We start from the raw sequence: 25,747 nt of genomic DNA on the forward strand, positions 1-25,747 counted from the left end.
GGCTAGTTGCGTCGCGTGGACCACGCCTTTTTTTTTCAGTTGCTGCTATGGACTCTGATTTTGGGGAGCGTCGCAGGTTCACGAGTCGTAAACTATTGCGACGTCCAAACGACTCGTGTACAAAAACCACCTTCGTGTACAAAAGCTCCATATGAACTCATGTGCAAATCTTTCATTGAAAAACCATTTTTTTATACTATTGGTAAAAGTATTTTCGTTCTTACGTGTTCGGTCTTCAGAATGTCCGGAGTTTAAAAAAGCATGCTGAGCGTTCGGCTTGTTGCTCCAGCTCCAGCCGAACAACACTTTTCTCTCACACTACTCCAGTTCCAGTCTCCAGCTCCAGCCAGTCCAACAGTATTTTTCTCTCACACCACTCCAACTCCAGCCTGCCGAACGCAGTGATTGCTCTTGGTAACTTTGGAAGGGCAAGAACTGACGGCCAGGATGCATTGCTTTACCTGTTAAGCCGTCGCCTGTCGGGGCAGAGTTGCCCGCGCCATCCACTTGGCAGAATCATGGTACAATTACGTAGGCATGAGGACAAATGCACCCTGTTCGTTTCTCCATCAACTACCAAAGCAACAGTTCAGACTTCAGGATCAGACAACGATGGCTAGGCAGCGCATGTTTGGTCTATATGTGTTCAGAAACAGACACGATGAAGTCAGCGATATCATTCCTGATATTTCTGAAGAGCATTTCTACAAGCAAAACCGACAAAATCACTGGTCCGAAATGTGCAATCAAACTGCCGATTGGTGACCCATCCACCAGCACTCAGACTTACTTTTTTTTTAAAAAAAAACAAGGCAGCAATATATTTATTTAGCAAGTCTAAGTCTGCACTAAGACTTGCTCTGTTCGTCTGTAGAATCCAACCTGTTATTTCCTAATGTATAGATGCAGCTGCAGCCCCACACTAATAGCAGGAACATCATCACCAAGTTTAAGGTGGTCCATGCAATGATGGATATTACCTTACAAGTAGGGCACTGAGCTCACAGAAGAAACAGCCATCATGTTAGAAAAGTATATAGATTACATTACATTACATGAGCAGGGAATCATTGCACAAAAATCAGGAACTCTGCCATAAGAACGCCTGGTACCATTTTGCTACAAATTTTCATTGACTGTTTAATAACAATCTTCAACACTTTTCGAATTAGCATCTGTGCAGAGTGCCCCCCTTCATATCCAATTTCACATGTCTGCTTAATTATTCCTTTGTTTCCCTTTGAAAACAAAAACTCATCCAGGGTTTCTTTTATTTATCCATCTCCTTGTCAATGGCGGATATCCTTATGCCCCATATTTAGGTGCCTTCCAGAGCTTAAATGCCACCTCAGGTAGAAAACGCTCAGCAAGCATGGCAAGGTTCCCACCACGCTGTTGATTACAAGACTAAAATTAGTTATAGTCATCCAGGGAAACGAGAGGACGGAATGGAAAAGTTCAAACACAAAGTTATCATAACTCTAGAAAAAAACTTATCATAACATCTACTGTAAGCATAAAATGTCCACACAAATGGGAACACAAAAGAGGATGCATGACAACAGTTCATGAATATTTGGCACAAGCGCACAACTTGAAGTTAAGCTAATCAACATTATGTGTTTAACAAGGCATATCCCAAAATATGAATCACGAAGACAACCACTGATAAAAAACATGTCATGAACAAAAATAAAAATCAAGTACAAAGAAGAAAAGAAGTGTGAAGCGCACATGTGAATCAATCTGACAAAGTTTTTCACGCTACATTCCAAATTTAATCTATGTCTGTCTTTCAGTTTTGACTGTTCATTGCATGTCTGAAATCTGCAAAAATTGTTGCTATAAATGTTATGAACTTCTCATGGTGTCATTTCCATTATGTGCCCTTACGTGTTCCTGTGGAGATAACTTACAAGGAGAAAAGGGTATTCATTCTGGTTTACTGTCAGCTGCACAAGTCAAGATACGCCACCGGATTTTCAATTTCAAATGCAGTAATTAGCAATATGTGAAACCTCACTATATTTAGAGATTTTTTGGCACTATAGCACTGATTGTGTGATATAGAAATGTCAACGAAAGCTAAGTAATTAACCATCAGTCCATCAGAGAATGCTACAAGTCGAGCTTAGATGAACCTTTAAACAGGAAAACCTCAATTCAACAGCTCTTAGCTTGAGCTAGTAGCACAGACAACTCAATTCGAAAGGAAGAACTTATCATAGAATAGTTAAACACCCCGAGCCTTCAATGTAACCCCGCCAGACCATGTTTCTTAATCAGGATTCATGACACATAGTGGTGCACAGCTGAGTATTATGATGGAGACATGTGTATTCCACAAGAAAACAGAGTAAACATGGCCTGATCTGAGTACAATCAGTGTCAACCAGTCTGAGAGTATGAAGGCATCCTACACCAGTAAGCACCACATTCTTTCTATGCTGGCCAGTACTGATATAAGAAGACAGAACTTTGATGTTTAAGTTGAACTGTCAAAAAACTATAATTCATCACAAGAACAATGGAAATGGTACCATCTGCGGAATGGGTACAATATGCACTGCAACAAGTAGAATAGACTGAGCGCACCTTCATAAATTCTTCAAAAGAGAACTCTTTTACCAAATCAACACGTGTTACTCCTTCCTGCCACTGTGCCAGCAGAATTGGATGATGAAGTCTGTAAACAAGCAGTACACAATTCTGTATAAGGATAAAGAATATTATAGCTAGAAGATCTCTATATGTACTTCTATTACTGTTAATAAGTGATAACTACATTGGTTTTCAGGGCTGAGTGATATAAAATCTGATAACCTTACCTATACTTCTATGACTGTACAATGATTGCACATTCACTTTCACAAAGGGAAGATATGAATAGTACATCGATTTATTTATACCTAAAAGAACGTGCTATGTTTTACTTGCACATACTGCAAACGAAATCTAGAAAAACTTTACAATGCCTAACAAGAGAGCAATATATACTGCAACCAGAGTAACTTCCAAAATCTACCTGACATCCTCTAATGCATGTCCTGCTTTCATGGTACAGCTCTGGCGTGGGCGCAGTAGATTCAAGTCTGAGTCAGTTTCGGCTGAAGAGGTTGATATGGAAAACTCATCCTTATTTCCAGAAGCAGATCCATAGCTCAAAATCAGAGATACATGAATACGGGAAGCAATCGCTGAACCAATGGGTGCAGCTTCCATAATTGTGCCCACTAATTTCTCAAGCCGATTTAGATCGGCCTTCATTCCTAATTTTCCCAACTTGCTGCTTGTATTCTCCATGGCAACATGCATAAAAACTAGATCGAATTCAGATGCTTCCTGCACATTCCCATCCGAGAATCCTAGCAGACCAAATGCTCGGTTGATTACTCCAGCCTCCTTAGTAACACTGGATGAGCCAGACTGTGCAGCAAAATCATTGGTTTGGAAAACATGGAAACCAAGATTCGCTGCGAAGGAGCTGATGCGGGGGCAATTGGTGACCATGGCAGCTCTCAGCCCCATAAACCTGAAATTTCACTAGCACTACAACTGGTTAGTACTCTCTCACTGGGCCAATTAACATACAGAAAACACAAACAACACACAAGTACCCACCTCTCAGACAGCTTGGGAACTACTAGCTCCTGTGGATCCACTTGGGCAACTTCCAGACCAGTTTCCGCATTCTAACATTTAACAAGTTCAAGTAAGCATTACGCACTCGAATGCTCGCACAAACACTCCATCTCAACACAAAATGGAAAGCAAGGATCTCACCTTTCCAGGATACAGATGATCGTACACGTCGAGCAGCTGCGCCAGTTCCAGAATCGTGCTGCTATTCTCCTCGGCACCTAGGTGCAGCACAGGACCGAACTATCAATCGGGGGAAGAAATGAGCAGCGAAAGCAGAGATGAGGGGGGCGGGAGGCGCGCTGGATCAGTACCGGTCGTGGGAGGGGAAGCCGGCGGGGAGCGGAGGGTGAGGAAGCCGCAGGAGGCTCGGGAGGCGAACGCGTCGAGGTGGCTCCCCGCGGCAGCGGAGCCCGTCGGAGGAGTGAGCAGCGCGGCGTGGCCGGCGGCGTAGAGAACCAGCGCGCGGCTCGGCTTGTCCGCCATGGCCGCGCCCGCACGCGCTCGCCTGGGCCGCCTCCTTTCCTCTCCCTCCGCCGCGGCGCCGCGCTTTATTCCGCGGGCCCACACGTCGGCCTCTCGCCCGACTTCCACAACACGCGTCGCGGGAGAGGGCCCACGTGTGGGCTTGATCATGGGCCTCGAGAATGGGCTGGGTCCATTTGCAAAATTCTAACCGCTCCTACGTCTCCCAGATAGAAAAATTTTTTTTAAGCGGACAGAAAAAAAGGAGAAAGAAAAACCCTAACCCTAGGCAAGCGCCTCCGATTCCCCTGCCCTCTCGTCTCGGCATAAACCCCAGCCGTCGCCTCCGCCGCTCCGCCCTCCTCCGCCGCCGCCTCGACGCCGTGCTAAGAATCGCGGCGAGTGAGCTCGGATGGCCGGTAAAAAGAGGGCCCAGACTGACCTCGCGGTGCCCGAGGCTGTTCCTGCCTCGGACGCCTCCCGTGATGATGCCGCCGTCGCGGAGGCGCCGGCGAAGAAGAAGAAGCTGGCCATGGAGAGAAAGAAGCAGAGGAAGGAGTTCGACAAGGAGCGCCACCGCCAGTCGGCAGAATCCGACGCCGCCAAGCCGCAGCCGCCAGCCGCGGAGGCCGCAGCGCCAGTGAATCCTCCGCCCGCTCCGGCGGCGGCGGGCCCGGGGCTGCACATGAATGTGTTCAGGGACCTGGCATCGCCGGAGGCCTCTGTGAGGGGGGCTGCGGCGGAGGCGCTGGTTGCCGAGCTTCGGGAAGTGCAGAAGGCGTACGAGAAGGGTGCGCGGAAAGGGGAAAAGGAAGCCGCCGATAGGGACGGGTTCTCGCAGATGGAAGCTGACAAGGACGATGGACTGGAAAACTGTGCCCCGTCAGTGCGTTACGCCATCCGGCGGCTTATTCGCGGTGTCTCTTCTTCTAGAGAGGTAGAAATGCTTTCCTTGAGTCCGGAAGAACTTAGTTTCAGTTCGATGATGTTATGCTCTGTTTGGTTGGTCTTCAGTTACTTCATTAACTTTTGGAATATCTTTGCAGTATGCAAGGCAGGGATTTGCATTGGGTCTTACTGTTGTGCTCGAATCAATTCGGTCAATCAGGATTGAAGCAATTATGAAGCTGATCCCTAATTTATTGGAATATTCATCTTCGATGAAGGGACCGGTAACATGAAAAACCACTGTCATTATGGCTGCCTGCACCTTCTTACCTACTTTGATGGCAGCTTACTTTTTTTTGTGTGTTTTAGGAAGCTAAGGACAATCTTTTGGGGCGCCTATTTGGATTTGGAGCAATTGTGAGGTCTGGACGGGTTTCGCGACAGTGGACACGTGACAAAAGCTCGCCCATTGTCAAGAATTTTGTGAATGAGGTTGTTGAGCTCAGTAGCAAGAAACGATATTTAACAGAGCCTGCAGTTGCAGTGATTTTGGATTTAGTCAAGAAGGTATGTCTCTCAAGCACTATGTAGCACGGATACGGATACGGATACGGATACGTGTATCGGTATCGGAAGGATACGGATACGTGGATACAGCAATTTCCTAAAAAACCCGATACGCGGATACGTTTTACTATTTTTTAAATAAATAAATAACGGCACATATTAAGTTTGTAAAAGCAGTAAATTACCTTGCAATAGCAATTACCAGCCAAAGCAAAGACCGGTTCCAATTGTGATGTCCAATTGTCCATTCTCGAGCTCTCTTTCTCCAAGTCCAGAGTTACCATAAATTCATAACATAGTAGCAGCTCTCAAATATCCGTCCTATCCTTCTCTCACACTCTCATTCCTCTACTCTCTTCCTCTACTTCTCTTCCCCACCGAACTCTCCCCTTCCTATTTCCCCCTCCGCCCCATCCCTTCCCATCTTCCACCATTGGCCCCTCCACCCTCTTCCCCCTCTGCTGCAGGCTGCAGCGTGGGGCAGGCAAGAGCGCGGAGGAAGGGAGCGGCGGCGGGCGCATGGGCAGCCGGCGTGCAGGCAGCGGGCGCGCGTGGCCGGTGCGGGGGCAGCGGCGGCCGGCGCGCAAGGCAGGCGCGGTCGCGGCTGACGGGAGCAGTGTCGGGCGCACGGGCAGCCGGCTCGCAGGGCCGCGGCGGCGCGCAGGCAGTGGGCGCGGCGGTCGGCGGCTTGCGGGGCTGCGGCTGTCGGCGAGTTCGCTGGAGCTTGGATCCGCGTGGCTGGAGCCTGGATCCGCGTCGTTGGCGGCCGGCGAGCAGGGACGGAGGCTCGTCGCGGGCGAGCGGAGGCGGAGGCTCGTCGCTGGCCGGCGAGCAGGGTTGAGGGGTGCCGGCGTCACCAGGCAGAGATGCGGCATGCGTCGGGGCATCGGGGACGGGGCAGATAAGGCTGTGTAGTGGGCTGGGCCGTATCCCTCCACTCAGATATGTATCCGGCCCACGTATCTAATATTTGTAAAAATAATAAAAATCCGGATACTCCTAGGATACGTATCCATGGCGTATCCGATACGTATCCATATCCGATACGTATCGGATACGCGATACGCTGCCAAACTGCCGTGTCCGTGTTACGTAGCTCAAGCATGTGCCAAAACTGCAATGATGTGCTTTTATCATAGCATGATGCATAATAACTGCATATAATATTAGTTTTTCACAAGTTTAGTAGAAACTGCAGCATGCTGATAGTCCGTGCTAATTTGACCTTTACCATTGAAAGCATACTCTTCCTGTTGCTGTGAATTAAATGGAAGCAGTCCTGGTATACAATATCTTGTTTGTGTGACTTGATGATATCTTGGTGCAACAAGTCCATTCGGTTCATTCGATCACTGTCAGGCCTAGTTGCATAACACCTTGATTCGAACCATCGGATTGATTTACAGTGGTTACTGAATCGTCCTTGGTTAATGAGCAAATAAAGTTGATGGGTTGGTTGAAGAATGGAATATGTTCAATGAGTGATTTCAGAAATTTGATTTGTTTGGTTGCCAGTGATACAAACAAACATTTTTTATATACTGATTCTTGTAAATATAAAATTTTGCAATTGGCATTATAATTGTAAGCTTGAAGCAAATCATTTCGATGAACCATATGTTTGCATGCACATTACATTACTGAATAGCATGATAGCCCTGCTAATGGCTGAATAAGACGTTACGATTTAGTTTTACCCTATCCTTCTGATAAGAGTTCTAATTTTGCATTTGAACATAGACTTGTCATTTTGTAGTATTACAGTCAGTGGCATTCATACATATAATATAGCAAAAACAAGAATGACGAGCATAAAATTGAAGATAGATAAAAGGGCTCATGCACAAAAGCAACATAGATAAATAAAATTCTACCAGCATACTACCTCTGTTCTTTTGCACCTGTGTTGACATCGCCACGGTCTCGAATATCCTTGACTATTACATTTCTCTAACTTTACTGTTCAGAATATATTCATTTGAAAGTATTTTTCATGAAAAGTCTACTTAACCTCTTGTTACCAAAATTAACAATTTGTCCTTATTTCAAGTTTTCTTTGTTTTGGCTTTTGCTAATGGTTGTTATGTGCTTGTGACGACTGTTTTGCCTCCTAGATCAGCATATTGATCTATATAACCTGTAGATATGGCTTAGTGATATTTGTGCCGTATTCATTATGTAGAAGTTGCATATTTAATATTTCATCATGGAAAAAAAGAGGATTTAGGAACCCTTCTCTGTGTTGCAGCTTCCTGATGAAGCTATATTATCTGAGGTTCTTGAAGCTCCTGGTGTTCAAGATTGGTTCAACAGAGCTGCTGATATGGGAGATCCAGATGCACTCTTTCTAGCTTTGAAGTTGCAGGAGAGAACTAGTGTTCAGAAGGAGATATTTGGAAAGCTTCTCCCATATCCATTCAGCCCTGACAACTTTTTTGTGGAACATCATCTTAAATCTATTGCTGCCTGTTTCAAGGTATTATTTTTAGTATATAATGATCATGAGGAATTTCACAAAAAAGAATATCATATTTTGCTACTATCTAAACTCATCAATGTGTATTTTGTAACATGTGTTTCTTATACTCCCTCCGTTCCAAATTGTAGTTCACTTTGGCAAATCTGGATACATATATTTTGCTATGTATCTAGACAGCATATTTGTAGGTGCATGGCAAAAGTTATGTATCTAGATTTGGCAAGCCTACGATTTGGAACAGAGGGAGTATTTCTTAAATTTTTGGTTTGCTGATAAAGGTTTTGATTTAACTTGTGCAGGAATCTGCCTTTTGTCTTCCTCGTATTCATAGTTTGTGGCTCGTCATCACCGAGATGCTTGTTCACGAGGCAGCATCTCAGAATGATATTAACACCAGTTGTGGCAAGAAGCACAAAAAGAATAAGAAAGCCAGTTCCTCTGAGGATACCAAAAAGAATCTGCGTAATTTCTGTGAGGTTGTAATTGAAGGATCTTTACTGCTCTCATCTCATGACAGGAAGCATTTGGCATTTAATATACTTCTTAGCATCCTCCCAAAATTGTCCCCTTCAGCTATTCAAGTAGTTCTGTCCAGCAAAGTTGTTCATGGTTTGATGGATATTTTATCAAATGAATCGTCTTGGTTGTACAATGCTGGCAAACATTTTCTGAATGAGCTAGCAAGTGTAGTAAGCCATGACAATGATCGGCGTGCTGCTGTCATTATTAACTTGCAGAAGTATAGTGGTGGAAGATTTGACTCCATGACAAAAACTAAAACTGTTAAAGAGTTGATTGGCAAGTTCCAAAGTGTTGAGGATTGTTTGTGTCTTGTGCAAAATTTGATGGCGCTTTTTGTGGATGAAGAGGCTGTTTCAGATGAACCATCTGATCAAAGTCAGACAACTGATGAGAATTCAGAAATTGGCCCAACTGAAGAGCAGGACCCTTTTGGGCATGGGAATGTTGATGTTCTGAAGAGTTGGGTGGTGAATACAATTTCATGTGTTCTAAAAAATCTAAAGCTTACATCAAAAGGAAATTCGGATTCTGAAATGGTTAAGTGCATTGAAGAAAAATTCCAAGTGCAGACTGAAATATTGAAATTCCTTGCAGTCCAAGGTCTTTTCTCAGCATCTTTAGGAACTGAAGTTACATCATTTGAGTTGCAAGAGAAGTTCAAATGGCCAAAGAATTCTATATCCACATCACTACGTAATGAATGCATAGAGCAGCTTCAATTTTTACTGGAAGATGCACAAAAGGATGAAGCTTTACATGTTGCTAGTGAGGTCAAGTCCAACGACTTAGGCTACTACTTTATGCGTTTCATTAACACCATATGCAATATCCCCTCAGTTTCCCTCTTCAGGACCGTGAGTGGCAATGATGATAATGCATTCAAGAAACTGCTGGCCATAGAATCACTGCTTTTCCAGGAGGTTTGTAATTGCTTGTCATTCTGCTTAGCTCATTAATAAGCTATATGATCTATGTTTTTCTTTTCGAATATTAGTTGGCTATGGTATGACCTTGCTTACACAAATGTTCTGCCTGATTTTTTTATGCACTTCCATTTTGAAATAACCAATCTGCTATCTGGTCTGGAATGAATGATTGACTATAGAATCTAGGATTTGTTCAGTGCTATCAATGATTATACCTTTTGAAACAGTTTTACTAGTGCCATGATGGAATAATCTACATATGTGTATATTTAAGACTTTGTCTTCTGTGCAAACTGGAACATACTAAAACAAAAACATGTGTAATGAAGCTCCTGCATATTTGAACTGATGTGGTACTCCACATGTGTCATTACATCCTATTTGCATCTAATTTTCTGAAACAATCTAATAATAAACATGCAATGGCCTTTTCCAATGCAGTAAGATTGTAAGAACTGAATGCAGCCTTACCAAGTTAGGGTAGTAATCGAATGGTTTCTTTTTTACTCCCTCTGTTTTTATTTACATGTCGTATTAGGTTTGTCCTAAGTCAAACTTGGCAAACTTTGACCAAACTTATAGAAAAGATAATATCATTTACAATACCGTTTCATTGAATCGACCATGGAGTATGTGTTGATGGTACATATGTTGGATAGTACAGTTGTTGCTTTATTTTTCTATAGGTCAAAGTTTAAAAAAATTGACTTAGGACAAACCTAATACGGATGGAGCAGTTGATGTGTGTAATTAAATAGAGACTTTCTTACAGCTTTGATTGTTTCTTCTTTGGAAACTGTATTTTTCCTTTTTCTTCTTAAGTTTTTTTAATTGAAACTAACATTTCCTCATGATTGCACCATATATGCTTCGGTTGCCATCTAATTTCTAATGGTTTCTTTCTGTGTGAATAGGAAAGAAAAGCTGGCCCTGGATTGGATTCTACTAAGATGCATGTGATGCGTTATCTACTTATTCAGTTGCTGCTTCAAGTTCTTCTCCATCCAGATGAGTATTGGGAGGCAGCAGTTGATGTGACTATATGTTGCAAGAAATCCTTTCCTGCTATTGCTCAGGGTGACAGCTCCAGCGTACAGGAATCTGGTGAACGTGGCCCGCAGGAATCCGATGAGGATGGGCCAGAGGAATCCGATGAGGATGGTTCAGAGGATTCCAATGAGGAAGCATCACTAGAGTTTATGGATGTTCTTGTTCAGACTTTCCTCTCTATTTTGCCTCATGCATCTGGACCCGTTTGTTTTAGTATTGAGCAGGCAAGTATACTTAGCTGTAGATATAAACTTTGGATATTCGTGGAATCAATGTTTATAATACTTGGAATAATGAGGCGCATACAATGCTTTACTTTTTGTTGTTTAGCCTTATATGTTCTCATGTAAAAATAGAAACATATTAAAAACAGTGGTTCACTTTTGTGGTAATCGTGCCTTTTATTTGAAACGACAGGTTTTTCGTGTGTTCTGTGATGATATTACAGAAACTGGTCTCCTTGATATGTTGAGAGTTGTGAAGATAGATTTGAAAGGTCGTCAAACTGATAGTGATGACGAAGATGATGGCCGTGTTGATATTGAAGATGATGATGAAACTGTAATGGAAGATGCAGAGGTTGGTGAAATTGATGATGTTGCAGATGATTTGGATGAGAATACGGAAGATGATTCAACTGATGAAGGTGATGTGGATCAAGATGATCTGAAAGATGGAGATAAAGCAGAAGCTACCAAAGATGGGGATGATTCAGATGATTCAGATGGCATGGATGATGATGCTATGTTCCGTATCGATCCTTACATTGCAAGGATATTCAAAGAACGTAATCTTCCTGGTAGCGAGACTAAGCAATCACAGCTTATGCGATTCAAGCTTCGGGTGCTTACATTACTTGATATATACCTTCAGAGGAATCCAGGTATATTCTAATTAGTGATTCGTACTACCTTTTTCAGTCTATGTTGCTAGTGATGTTTTTGCTATTCTGGGATATTTTCTAAAGGATTTCTGACTTTTTGTTATTCTTTCAGAGTCAAGATTTATCTTGTGTCATATTATCTTTTCGAGTTAAAAGAGAGCTATCTGAATGACTATGATAATTTATTTGAATAGTCTAGGGATATTAAAAAAAACTGTATTTGCAGTTGTCGCAGAATTACATCTCACACCTTCTGTTGTATTGTTTCTTACAACTTCTATGTTCACCTCTTCAGGGAAAACCTTGGTGCTGGAGGTGTATTCTTTCTTGATGCAAGCTTTTGTCAAATCACATGGCACTGATGGCAGTGAACCGTTCAGGCAACGAATAGCTGGTATATTGCAGAGAAGGATATTCAAAGGAAGGGAGTATCCAGAAGGCAATGGCATTGATTTCAGTAAACTTGAAAGGTTGTTGGAAAAAGCTCTAAGATTGGCATCACGCTCAAGATACAGCACAGTTGCTTCTGTAGCCCAGAATGCAGCATTTTGGATTCTGAAGATAATCAATTCAATGAATTGTTCCGAAGAGGAACTAGCAAGTGTGGTTGATAAGTTCCGATCTATCTTGAATGATTACAACAGGAAGAAATCACGGCTGAAGCTTGGTTTTGTGAAGGAGGTTGTTCGGAGGAATCCTTGGATAGGTCAGGAGCTTTTTGGATTGGCAGTACAGAAGGTAGAGGGCACGGGAGCTGAATACCGGAGAAATCAGTTGCTGGAGTTGGTGGACTGCATACTGAAATCATGGGTTGGTGATGCATCAGAGGTGTGGACAAACCATTTGGCTCAGCTGTGCGAGTTGATACAAGAAGTTCTTTCAAAGGTCCCCGAGAACAAGTCGCGGCGCAAGGAAGTACGGCGCTTTTGCACTGGGATCCTGCAAACAGTGCTGAAGCTTAATCTCAAAGAACAATTTCAGAACGCGTTGAGTCCTGAAACTTATTCCCTCTGTCAGGCGCAACTAGGAACTGCATTTGCGCCCTTCAAAAAGGATTCAAAGTAAATCCGTTTCTCCATGGGTCAAGGCGTGCTAGAAGTTTTGAGATGAATTTAATTTTGTTTGTAATTTTTTGGGCTCCATGAGAGTAGGCTCAATTAAATTAGTATGCTTAGACTATCAGCATCAAGTAAGTTACAGTTAGCAACATGTACCTCCCATAAAAGAAAGCAACATGTACCAGTTTCTGTATCACTGCTTGTGCAAGGATTGCGTGAATGGATAATGTTTCGAAGCGCCATGACCAAATTTGCCTCCGTTTTCACTTTTTCAGTTGGTAATCCTGAGCAATCGAATGGGGTGCTGGCGCAATGCGTTCTTCAATTCTTGCTCTAACTAAAGTTTAAAATGCCTCCTTCCACATCCTAGCCGTCCGTCTGCGGCCGCACGTATCTACGATTCCCTCCACCTTAGCTTTTGCACGGCGTCCTCACCTCGTCGGCCTCGGCCATCTCCTTCTCCACTGCGCTGCTGCCGTGCCGAGTCGACCAGGCACCGAGGGTTTTGCGCCGCCATTGACCGTCTCCTCCACTTCACGCCGCCTTCCGGCCTGGAACAATGCCCCCCTTGTTCAGGATGCCGCTGGGGACCTCGCGAGCTCGCTCAAGGCATCGAGATACGCAGCAAAGGTATGGTCCAGGGGTAAGCGCGCGCCACCACTTATCATGCATAATTGTAAATTCCTTATTGCTCCCTTTGACTTGCAAGAAGAGTACCGTGCTCTCTCTGCAGGAGAACGATTTCTGAGAAGTGCCTGCACTGAAAGACTGCAGCTGGCCATCAGAGAAAGAGCTGCATACTGGAAGCAGCGAGGGAAGTTCAAAGCCATCAGAGAAGCCGACGCCAACACTGCCTTCCACCATGCGCACGCCACAACCCGCTTCCGCCGTAACCAAATCAAAACAGTGACTGTTAACGATTGTGAGCTCACTGCACATACTGCAAAAGCGGAAGCACTGACTGCATACTTCACCTCCATCCTGGGTACCCCAACCGCAACACATTGGCAGTTCAGTCTGACCGAGATATCTACAGGGATACTCCTACACCTGACTTGTCGGAACTTGCAGCGCCTATCACTGTGGTTCAAGCAAAAAATGCAGTGCAACACATGAACCGGAATAGTGCCCCCGGACCTGACGGCTTTGGCCCAGGTTTCTTCTCGGCCGCCTGGGACACGGTGTCGGGCAAGGTCATGAACTTTGTGGAAGCTTTTGCAAGTGGTTCTGTGGATCTTGAACGGGTGAACCGGGCGTATGTGGTATTCCTGCCAAAAAAACCTGGTGCAACGGCGCCGAGTGACCATCGCCCCATCTGCTTATAGAACTGTCCCATGAAGATCATTGGAAAAATCCTCACTTCGCGGCTTCAAACTCAGATCCCCAAACTGATTGATCTTGATCAAACTGGTTTCATCAAGGGGCGCGCGGTCTATTTCTTAGAACTTCATCTATGCCATGGAGCTTGTGCAGCACTGCCATAAGCAACGGATGCCTACCCTGCTACTCAAGCTTGATTTCGTTAAGGCCTTCGATTCAGTTAATTGGTACAGCCTGCTGCTTATACTTCAGTGCAGAGGTTTCCCCCCAACTTGGTGTTCTTGGATTCTGAGGGACCGAAGGGACGACCAGGGGGGTGAATGGGAGCCGATTAAAAATTCTTGCAAACGGAAAGATCCGCTTAGTCCCGAAGTACACACCCAACCCTACCTAGGCACAGTGTGAAGTAGCGGAGGAGCTACACCAACACAAGAAAGCTTTAAGAACAAACAAGATCCAATGCGGAAGCAATCACCGAAAAGCAGTGTGAGAAATAGCACGGTATGACTCACCGGTTGATCCGACGCTTGAGTTTGAAAGGCGTCGGTTCAACCGACGAACAGAGCCGGCAGCAGTCAAGAAGTGAGCACCGGTAGATCTGACGGATGGGTTTGAACTGCGTCGGTTCAACCGGTGTTACACACCGGATGATCCGGCAAAATCAAACACTAACGCCGGTGCAGTTGTCCAGAGAGACAACAAACTTGAGATTCCAGGCACCGGTTAAACCGACGTAACGAAAATTCGAACACCGGTGCACTTGTCCAGAGACACTGCAAAACGAATCACACTGAACACCAGTTAAACCGATGCTTAGAAATTTCTAAACGTCGGTGTAACGAGTCAAAACGCCAAAACCCTAACACAGAGCAGCCTACTCACCGGTTGAACCGACGTGGACAACTTCAAAGCGTCGGTTCATCCGGTGCTAGGAAGAACAGAGTCCAGAAACGCTTTTCAGCCCGCGACCTTTGAAATCTTTGATGATTGGAGGGTCAAATCAAGTCCAAAGGAGCTCAAATTTTGCAGGCATGATCACAAAGAACTTGTGAACATGTCCACAGAAGGAATCGATGAATCACTCCATGGTTTGGGAGGAATCGAAGAATTTCGAGCAAAAACGGGGGTTTTCTTTAGAACGCCAAGAACTTCGATTCGAGTGAACTCGTGATTCCAGGGGGATTAGTACTAGGTTAGATGTATTAGAATCACTACAAAGAGTCACTCGATCATCAAAAAACCATTCGTCATCTCGTGCTCAAGATTCGTCGAAGGAAAATCGAATTCATCCAAAATAAAGCACAAAACGTACGAGATTGAATTGAATTCAAAACCCCGGAGGGCACAAGGAGGATTGGGCCTCCTTTTCCGATCAATCTCAGTACAAAAACTCAAAAATCCATACCTTTAATCCCTAGAGAGGAGAGGGAGGAAGAGAGGAAGGAGAAGAAGGAGAAGGGGGCCTGGGAAAGGGAGGAGGTGCGGTTTCTCTGTGGCTGGCGCAAAAGAGAGAGAGAGAGGAGAGGGTGAGGGGTATTTAAGGTGCCCCACGCAGGGGTCCAAAATACCCTCGACTCAAACTAGACACTAAAACGCCCGTAGGGCCAAAACTGGAAATGTGTACACGATCTCATCCGACGGCGGAGTTTCTTTCTTTGACTCGAAGCCTTCTCCGCGATGCCGCCATGTTGATGAAGATCCGGTTCGCGGTTTTAGGGTGTCCGCGAAACCCGGGTAGGTGGCCGGTTTTGAGAAAATCGCCAAAACTCCACGCGCGGGAAGATTCCCGCCTCCATGCCGTGGCCCTAGACGCCGTTCCCGCCTCGGCCTTCTGACGGCCCTAGACGCCGCCCGTCACCTCCTCGCCCGTAGCGAGGCCCTAGACGCCGTCGACGCCCGTCGCCTCCGTCAGTCCCGAGACCGACGCCCGTGCCTCCACGACTTGGCGTCTTCAACCGCCGTCCACCTCCTTGGTTTTGTGGCGCAAACCAAGAAACCCGCCTTCCGTCGCCGCTTGCGCCCTCTATCCAGGAGTGGACGCCACATCTGCCGCCCGACCCGAGCTCCGGTCCCGGCTGCCCTTCACCGCCGTCCACCGCACGGTCCATCGGCCACAGCACCTCCACGGCAGCTCTCCGTCGACACTTGACGCCCGTGTACCTGCAATCCAAAGACCAAGCGCACAATCACACCGCACGGTTGACAATTCACTCATCACAAGCAGAATAGAGTACTCAACATTCCTCAATATCTCCCTTGATGAGTGCATTGTCAACACACCACAAACGAACCAAGATTGAAACAAAAACAGTGAAGAACAAAGAAGCAAGAGAGAACTTGAACAAGTGACAAAAGCTCGAAAGAAGCAAGAACAAGTCACTTGACCAAGCACAAATCGATTCCCTCAGACAAGAGCAACAGCTCGACGTAATCGATCAAACACAAGCATGACTCCTCAAAGACAGAGGCAGGGCTCGACACAGTCATGCCAGAAGCGGAGGGAAAACCAGGAGCTAAACAAAGCAGAAACTCCCACTGAATGCATTTCCCCCTTACCAGTGCAACTCTCACCAAATGTATGCACCCTCAAGGCCCAGTGCTCAACAAGTTTTTGGTTCTCTCAAAAAAATCAAACTTCTCCCCCTTGTTGACACATGCACACATCAAGACTAAACAGACCTAAAGCTCCCCCTGAAACTGAGACTCCCCCTGAACATATGCTATGCAATGAATGCAATGAAGGAGGTGTAAGTGAAAGCATTCAGGGATACAATGACATGAGCAATAACTAGTCACAAGCACGTGTGCATCCATAAACAAGACCTGCATCTAGTTCAACAGGGTATATCAAATCAGTCTAGAGCTAGGCAAGTTACAGTTTAGGGGAAATAAAAGCATCACCATTGATCTAGCACTAGCAAGTAGGGAATAAAAGACAGTGCTAATCAAACTCATACAGGTGAGCCAAAAACATCCAAAGCATGTTATAAACATTGATTTTGCAATCTCATTATATCAAGTAATTTAATGCCAGGGGTTGAAAGCTTGTCATGCTTTACTTAGCAACGAGACCAAGCCTATGCCAAAGGCAATCAGAAGCTTAAGGCACTCGTTTCAGTCATGCACAGTCTTGCCCGGGTTCTCACAAGTGCAAAGTGAGCCGTCCCGAAAGCTCGATCAGTGCGACAAGCAATCCCACCTGGATCTTTCTATTCCATTTCAAGCACAATCCAATCAATTTTATTAATTTTATATCATGTCAAGTAAGAATTGCTGAACGAAAGGCTACACTAGCATGAATGAGATAGCAAAGCATATCAACACGCCCTAACATGCTAGTAGCCAAGACAGGGTGACCATGTTTTCAAATTTTCAAATCAAAATAGCTTAACTCAGATGATGTCATATACACAGTGGAGCAAGCTATACATGATCACGTTTATAAACTCACACTAGCAAATACTAGGAGATCATAGCAATGTATACAAGAATGCTAGTGCAAGTGAAGCAATGCAAAATGCATAAATGTACAATGCATATGCACAATGCAACTACCAAACCTAGAAAACAAAGAGAAAAATAAACAAGACCTACAAAGCTAACCAAGGAAAAGTCAGCGATCAAAAGGGGTAACAAACCCCAAGCTCCCCTCGCAAGCGAGCAAAGGTGTCCTGCTCAAGAGGTTTGGTTATGATATCTGCGGTTTGCCTCTCTGAAGGGACATGGATCAAGTCTATGTGGCCTCTCTCATAATTGTCTCGCAGGAAGTGGAACCGGATATCTATGTGTTTGGTTCTGGAGTGTAGGACAGAGTTCTTTGCAATGCTAATAGCGGACATGTTGTCTACAAAGATGGGAACCCTATCAAAACTCAGTCAATAATCCTGCAAGGTTTATTTTATCCAAAGTATCTGGGAGCAACAGCTAGCAGCGGCAACATACTCAGCTTCTGTGAAAGAAAGCGCTACGCTAGCCTGCTACGAGAGGACCAAGATACCAAAGATGTACTGAGAAATTGACAAGTGCCGGATGTCAACTTGCGATCCAACCGACACCCACCGAAATCAGCATCAGAAAAACCCACCAAAACTAGAGAAGAATCCGCAGAGTACCAGAGACCAAACTCAGGGGTGAATTTCAGATACCTGAAGATGCGTTTCACCACCTGCCTGTGGGAGGTACGCGGCGAAGCCTGATACCGCGCACAGAGGCCGACGCCGAACTGAATGTTCGTTCGCGTCACCGTCAGGTACAGGAGAGTGCCGATCATGCTCCTGTACTCCTTCTGGTCCACCGCCTCACTGTCCAAGTCCTCATCAAGCGCCGTCAGAGTGCTGATCGGAGTCGGCTGAGGTGACAAGTCATTCATGTCGAACTTCCGAAGCAAGTCCCTGGTGTACTTGGCTTGATGGACGAACGTGCCCTGAGGAGTTTGCTTGATCTGCAGCCCGAGGAAGAACTGCAGCTCACCCATCATACTCATCTCGAACTCCCTGGACATCTGCTCAGAAAACTTGGAGACAAGAGCGTGAGAAGAGCTACCAAAGATAATATCATCCACATATATCTGAACTAATAGAAAATCAGTGCCAGACCGCATGAGGAACAAAGTTTTATCCACACATACCATTTTAAAACCCTGAGCCAGCAAAAATGTTTTCAGTCTATCATACCAAGCTCTAGGTGCGTGTTTCAAACCTTAAAGTGCTTTCTGAAGTTTATAAACATGGTTTGGAAACTTGGGATTTTTGAAACCAGGGGGTTGTTTTACATAAACCTCTTCTTCGATAAAACCATTTAAGAAGGTAGATTTAACGTTCATTTGGAAAACTTTAAAACCCTTAGAAGCAGCAAATGCAAGAAAAATCTGAATCGCTTCCAAACGAGCAATAGGGGCAAAAGTTTCCTCAAAATCAATATCTTCTTTTTGGCAAAATCCCTGGACAACAAGACGAGCCTTGTTTCGAACAACCAACTCATCCTCACCCTGCTTGTTTTTGAAAACCCACTTCATTCCGATGGGATTAAAAGCAGGTGGAGGCTCGACCAAAACCCAAACTTGGTTTCTTTCAAATTTTTCGAGTTCCACATGCATGGCATTGTCCCAATTAGAATCAGAAAGAGCGTGTCCAATATCTTTGGGCTCAAAAGAGGCAACAAACGCTGAATGAGCAAAGCCAGCGATACTTGTTACCTTGGACCGTGTGACTATCTCGTTGAGGTCACCTAGCATCTGTTGAGGTGGGTGACGACGCTGAATGTGTCGCGGTGCTTCCCTTGTCGAAGCCGCCTCCTCCTCAACCAAAGCTGGTGTCTCCTCATGTGCAGCAGGGGAAGGCTGAGTCACCTGCTCGATCGGCCCCCGGGAAGTGGATGTAGTCGGATCGGGGCCGTCTTCATCGTCCGAGCTTGTGGCGGAGGCGACTGGGTCCACAGCACGCGTGGTAGCCTCAACATCACCCTCCGCAGCTTCTTCCTCCTCATCTTCAAAGATGGGGGTGCCGAGCTCCTCTTCTCCTGCAACTTCAAAGACAGAAGCATTGCATGGTGCAGTCTCGTCGAAAGTGACTTCACAAGTCTCTTTGACAATGTTAGAATCAATAAGCAACACACCGTATGCTCTGGAATGAGATGCATAACCGAGAAAAATGCCGTCAGACGAGCGAGACTCAAACTTATCAAGATTTCCTTCTTTCAGCACAAAACACCGGCAATTGAAAACTCTGAGATGGTCAACACGGGGCTGGCGTCCGAATCGCAACTCATAAGAAGTCTTGTGCATGAAAGCACGCAAGAAAATGCGGTTGGACACATAACAAGCGGTATTGACTGCCTCAGCCCAGTACTTTCGAGGAGTCCTATGCTCGTCGAGCATCGTCCTCGCCATCTCAACCAGCGTCCGATTCTTCCGTTCTACAACTCCATTCTGCTGTGGAGTGTAGGGAGAAGAATACTGGTGTTCAAGCCCTTGATCACTGCAAAAGGTGTCAAAACGAGCATTTTTGAATTCTGTGCCATTATCACTGCGAATCGCCTGCATGGCCTGGGGTAGCTCGTTTTTCAACCTCAAGGTCAAATCTCGAACAAACTCGAAAGCCTCATCCTTGGTTCTCATGAAAAAGACCCAAGAATAGCGAGAAAAGTCGTCCACGATCACAAGAACGTACCACTTCCCACCAACTGACATCACCCTAGAAGGATCAACTGTGTCCATGTGTAGCAACTCTCCAGGGTGAGTGGTCATCACCTGATTAACAGACGGATGAGAAGCGGCAATCATCTTCCCGTGGCGACATGGATGGCAAACAAGGTCCTTTTCAAACTTCAATTTGGGCAATCCTCGGATTAGACCAAGTGAGCTAAGTCTAGACAACAAGTCAAAGCTCAAATGTCCAAGTCTCCTATGCCACTTCCACAGATCGGAAGGACCAGCCAACAAGCAACGAGAAGGGCCAAGAGAAGTTCCAGAGAAGTCAATCAAGAAAACTCGATCGCGAGATAAAATCTGGCAAACCAAATCTCCTCTGTAATCCAAAACACGAGAACAACCCTCCTTGAAACGAACTTCAAACCCATCCTCAAGAAGTTGCGAAACTGAAAGCAAATTAAAGCCAAGATTCGAAACCAAAGCAACCTCTCTCAGGGTGAAGCGATCAGAAACTCTAACAGCGCCAACACCACGTACCTTGCCCTTACCATTATCCCCAAATATGATGTATTCTTTGTGGCACGTTGGGGTGAGACTGGAGAACCATTTGTCATTCCCGGTCATATGGCGCGAACAACCGGAGTCCATGATCCACCTGTTCTCCAAGCCTCCGACCTGCACATCAGTAGTGAGACAAAAGGGTGAGCAAATGCCTCAACACTGGGGTTAGCAAAGTGTGAAGCAAACCAGTGTCGTGCCATTTGCTCTACAGAAGGGTTAGCAAAATCAGGCAAATCGTATCCCATGTCCCGTCTACCGCGAGGCTAACGACCACCACCGCGTGGAAAGCGTGGTGCATCGTAACCTCCTCTAAAGCCTCGGTCCCGTGGTCCATAGCCGTACTGAGGACGACCAGGAGCACGACCGACAAAGCGACCACCCGCTGGAGCACGGTAACCACCACCGTCTCCCTGTCCTCCACCTACACGGCGCGCCCCAGCATCTTGCCTACCACCACGCCGAGGAGGACCATGCACCCGAGCAGAGTACATGTCCGAGTTGCGTCTCTCCTGCTCACGCCTCATAGCCCACTTCCTCCTGAAGCAAAACTCCTCCAGGTGACCCTCTCTGTCACAGTACTCGCAGTGGTACCTCACCTCTCTCTTGGGAGGTGGAGGCCTTACCTGCGGACGGGGAGGAGCAGCCCCCTTCTTCAGGGCAACCTGAGCTGTGGCAGCAGGAAGCCTATCGAGGGGATTCCTCAGCTCATGGGCTTTGGAACCCAAACCTGCTTCTGTGGAGGTGTTTTTTGTGGTTCTTTCAGCACACCATCCACAGGGTCAACAGGCGAAGGCTGAGTGCTCGTGCTAGCAGTGTTTAGAGCACTTGGAGCTCCAGCAGCCTTGCCGATCTTACCATATAGCTTGTCAAAGTCTGACTTCGTGTATGTGTAACCGACACCAAAACTATCACCACGCTTAAACTGCTTGATCATCATGCCCAATTGCGGCTCACTGCTAGAAACCCAACTCAGAATTTCCCTAAGATAGGTATTCTCATTCTCCAAGTTGGCTTTCTCTACCGCAAGATTATCCAAATATGAAATCAAACCAGGGCAAACATGACAATCAATAGGTGGGCTAGACTCCCCGACCTTAGTCTTCCCTAAACACTTAATCAAGGCGTTCTTCTCATCTAGCTCCGACCTAAGCGTGGGACAAAGCTTATAGGCACCAAACAGAACAGGCCTAGATCTAAGCTCCTCTAGCTCACAAACAACAGTGGCAAACTTAGACTGCAAAGAAGCTAGATCAGACTTAAAAATGGGACACTCATCGCATTCAAGCACATCACTAACGATGGGAGTGTCCTTAGCTAGTTTAAGCTCATGCTTGGCCTTAGCTAGCTCATGAGACACGTCAGCAAGCGAAGTCTTGGCAACATCCAAGTTCGCAACGTTCTCATCATGCTTGGCACGGAGAGCAACACGACCATTCATGTGAGATATGCAGCCAGCGCACTCATCCTCACCAAATTTCTCTCTAGCACAAGCCAGCTCAGCCCTAAGCTTTCTACACTCTCTAGCTGTTTCCTTAAGCAGCCTCTTCTGGTTGTCGAGAGTGGCATACAACTCCCTAACCTCAGTATCAAGCAGGTCAATAGTGGAGTTTACCTCTGAATCACTCTCGGATCCAGGAGAAGAGCCGTCGTGCGTCGGTGTAGCATGTCCACCTGGAGACACACGAGCACCATTGGCCTCACCCGCCATGGTGCAGAAACCCTTGCGCCGACCGGCCGCCAAGCAAAGGCCGATGAAGCCGGTGGCATCCTTGTCCCGCTTCTTCTTCTTCTTGTCGTCGTCGTCAGAGGTCGGTGAAGAAGAGCGGTCGATGTCGGAGCTCTTGTCGAGGTCGCTGAGCTGTGCCAGGAAAGCCTTCTCCCGCTTCTTGGCCCTGTATTAGAAATGCTTCTTGAGCGACTCTTTGTCGAAGCGTCCTCCCCGGTCACGACTGCGGTGCTTGTAGTGCCGACGCTCCTTGTTGGAGCCTCCCTCGTCGCGGTCGCGGTGGCGGTAGTAGTCGAAGTTGTTGTTCTGGCCACCACCGGACTTCTTGGGGCAGTCGGCGATGAAGTGGTTCAGATCGCCGCAGTGGTAGCACCCGAGGTTCTTCTTCCTCTGCCTGTTGTGGTAGACACACTGGAACTTGTTGATGAGGAGGCACAAGTCGTCGTCGCCTAGCGTCTCTAGCTGCTCATCTGTGACAGAAGGCAAAGAGACAAGAGAAAAGCCAAGAGCAGAGTTAGCGTTAGAGCTCGATCCACCTGCGCCAGTCACAAGAGCGATGCTCTTAGAAGGAGGGGCACCATTGACCTTAGCTCGTGTATGGTTATCCACCTCTGTGGCCTTGAGCTTACTGAAAAGCTCATTCACGGTCAGAGTCTCATAGCCTGCAGACTCGATGAACGTGTTCACCTTGAGATCCCACACAGAACAGTCAAGTGTGTAGAGCAACTTGAGGGCCTTCTCATGCTCTGTGTACTCAAGGGCATCAGCAGATCTGTTCGCATTGACTTTGTTCACAATCGATTGAAACCAACTGAATATGTCGCCAATGCTCTCACCCGGCCCCTGTGTGAAATTCTCATATTCACGCCGGCGAGTCTCGAATAGTCTGGCCTTGACCTGAGGTGTGCCCTCGTGGTAGTTCTCAAGACACGTCCAAACCTTGTGGGCTTCCTGAAAACCCTAGACGCGTGAGAACTCCGCACGAGAAACGCCAGCGAACAAGGCATTGACAGCCTTGGCGTTAGCCTCGTGCTCGGACACTTGAAGAGGTGTGGTCTGAACGGCAAGCACCTCGTAAGCTTGGTTCTTGGTGATCTCCCAAACCTCGGCTCCCATGCTTTGCAAGAAGGCTCGCATACGCACCTTCCAATAAACATAGTCATCGTCGTCAAACACCGAGATCTTAACAAGACTCGCCATGGTCGCCAAATGGTTTTCGAACCGGTTAAGGTACTGAAAACCTCAACCAAGCTCTGATACCAATTGAGGGACTGAAGGGGCGATCAGAGGGGGGGTGAATGGGAGCCGATTAAAAATTCTTGCAAACAGAAAGATCGGCTTAGCCCCGAAGTACACACCCAACCCTAGAGTCCTTGGCACAGTGTGAAGTAGCTATGGAGGAGCTACACCAACACAAGAAAGCCTTAGGAACAAACAAGATCCAACGCAGAAGCAATCACCGAAAAGCAGTGTGAGAAATAGCAAGGTATGACTCACTGGTTGATCCGACGCTTGAGTTTGAAAGGCGTCGGTTCAACCGACGAACAGAGCCGGCAGCAATCAAGAAGTGAGCACCGGTAGATCTGACGGATGGGTTAGAACTGCGTCGGTTCAATCGGTGTTACACACCGGATGATCCGGCAAAATCAAACACTAACGCCAGTGCAGTTGTCCACAGAGACCACAAACTTGAGATTCCAGGCACCGGTTAAACCGACATAACAAAAATTCGAACACCGGTGCAGTTGTCCAGAGACACTGCAAAACAAATCACACTGAACACCGGTTAAACCGATGCTCAGAAATTTCTATACGTCGGTGTAACGAGTCAAAATGCCAAAACCCTAACACAGAGCAGCCTACTCAATGGTTGAACTGACGCGGACAACTTCAAAGCGTCGGTTCATCCGGTGCTAGGAAGAACAGAGTCCAGAAACGCTTTTCAGCCCGCGACCTTTGGAATCTTTGATGATTGGAGGGTCAAATCAAGTCCAAAGGAGCTCAAATTTTGCAGGCATGATCACAAAGGACTTGTGAACATGTCCACAGAAGGAATCGACGAATCACTCCATGGTTTGGGAGGAATCGAAGAATTTCGAGCAAAAACGGGGGTTTTCTTTAGAACGCCAAGAACTTCGATTCGAGTGAACTCGTGATTCCAGGGGGATTAGTACTAGGTTAGATGTATTAGAATCACTACAAAGAGTCACTCGATCATCAGAAAACCACTCCTCATCTCGTGCTCAAGATTCGTCGAAGGAAAATCGAATTCATCCAAAACAAAGCACAAAACGTACGAGATTGAATTGAATTCGAAACCCCGGAGGGCACAAGGAGGATTGGGCCTCCTTTCCCGATCAATCTCAGTACAAAAACTCAAAAATCCATACCTCTAATCCCTAGAGAGGAGAGGGAGGAAGAGAGGAAGGAGAAGAAGGAGGAGGGGGCCTGGGAAAGGGAGGAGGTGCGGTTTCTTTGTGGCTGGCGCAAAAGAGAGAGAGAGAGGAGAGGGTGAGGGGTATTTAAGGTGCCCACGCAGGGGTCCAAAATACCCTCGACTCAAACTAGACACTAAAACGCCCGTAGGGGCAAAACTGGAAATGTGTACACGATCTCATCCGACAGCGAAGTTTCCTTCTTCGACTCGAAGCCTTCTCCGCGATGCCGCCATGTTGATGAAAATCCGGTTCACGGTTTTGGGGGGTCCGCGAAACCCGGGTAGGTGGTCGGTTTTGAGAAAATCGCCAAAACTCCACGCGCGGGAAGATTCCCACCTCCATGCCGTGGCCCTAGACTCCGTTCCCGCCTCGGCCTTTTGATGGCCCTAGACACCGCCCGACGCCCGTCACCTCCTCGCCCGCAGCGAGGCCCTAGACGCCGTCGACGCCCGTCGCCTCCGTCAGTCTCGAGACCGACGCCCATGCCTCCACGACTTAGCGTCTTCAACTGCCGTCCGCCTCCTTGATTTTGTGGCGCAAACCAAGAAACCCGCCTTCCATCACCGCTTGCGCCCTCTATCCAGGAGTGGATGCCACAGCTGCCGCCCGCCCCGAGCTCCGGTCCCGGCTGCCCTTCACTGCCGTCCACCGCATGGTGCATCGGCCACAGCACCTCCACGGTAGCTCTCCGCCGACACTTGACGCCAGTGTACCTGCAATCCAAAGACCAAGCGCACGATCACACATTTCAAGCAGGATAGAGTACTCAACATTCCTTAGATTCAGCACATTCTCACCATTTCTAAGTCTGCTATGCTCCTGAATGGCTGCCCATGCAACTGGTTCACCTGCAAAAAAGGACTCCGGCAAGGAGACCCCCTCTCCCCATACCTGTTCCCAGGGGCGGATCCAGGAATAAAGTATAGGGGGCTGAAGCTTCTTCTTCCTCGAGCTCCTGAAGTCCTGAGCACCCCCTTCCTCCATTGATGGCCCCAAAAATATCTGGGGGGGGGGCTCCAGGGGGGCTCCATGGTGTCCCAGGCGGTAGGGGGGCTAGAGCCCCCTAGCCCCCCTTAG

The 25,747-nt window shown here is 46.8% G+C and overlaps 2 protein-coding genes across 2 annotated transcripts; one reads left to right on the forward strand and one right to left on the reverse strand.

Moving 5' to 3' along the window:
* Window positions 1-923: 923 nt before the first annotated feature.
* Window positions 924-4,241, reverse strand: LOC120654592. The gene is made up of 6 exons (XM_039932166.1): window positions 3,954-4,241; window positions 3,784-3,860; window positions 3,622-3,692; window positions 3,026-3,532; window positions 2,596-2,686; window positions 924-1,392 (listed from the first exon to the last, which is right to left on the reverse strand). The coding sequence occupies exons 1-6, from the start codon at window positions 4,123-4,125 to the stop codon at window positions 1,306-1,308; spliced, it is 1,005 nt and encodes a 334-aa protein (XP_039788100.1). The 5' UTR covers window positions 4,126-4,241; the 3' UTR covers window positions 924-1,305.
* A 134-nt stretch (window positions 4,242-4,375) lies between these two features.
* LOC120654590 (myb-binding protein 1A-like protein) lies at window positions 4,376-12,735 on the forward strand. The gene is made up of 8 exons (XM_039932165.1): window positions 4,376-5,041; window positions 5,151-5,276; window positions 5,362-5,559; window positions 7,808-8,035; window positions 8,338-9,480; window positions 10,401-10,760; window positions 10,954-11,419; window positions 11,715-12,735. Exons 1-8 carry the CDS (start codon window positions 4,517-4,519, stop codon window positions 12,482-12,484), a joined length of 3,816 nt encoding a protein of 1,271 aa, XP_039788099.1. The 5' UTR covers window positions 4,376-4,516; the 3' UTR covers window positions 12,485-12,735.
* Window positions 12,736-25,747: the final 13,012 nt, after the last annotated feature.

The sequence above is a fragment of the Panicum virgatum genome, chromosome 1N, assembly GCF_016808335.1.
Source record: "Panicum virgatum strain AP13 chromosome 1N, P.virgatum_v5, whole genome shotgun sequence".
Lineage (NCBI taxonomy): Eukaryota > Viridiplantae > Streptophyta > Magnoliopsida > Poales > Poaceae > Panicum > Panicum virgatum.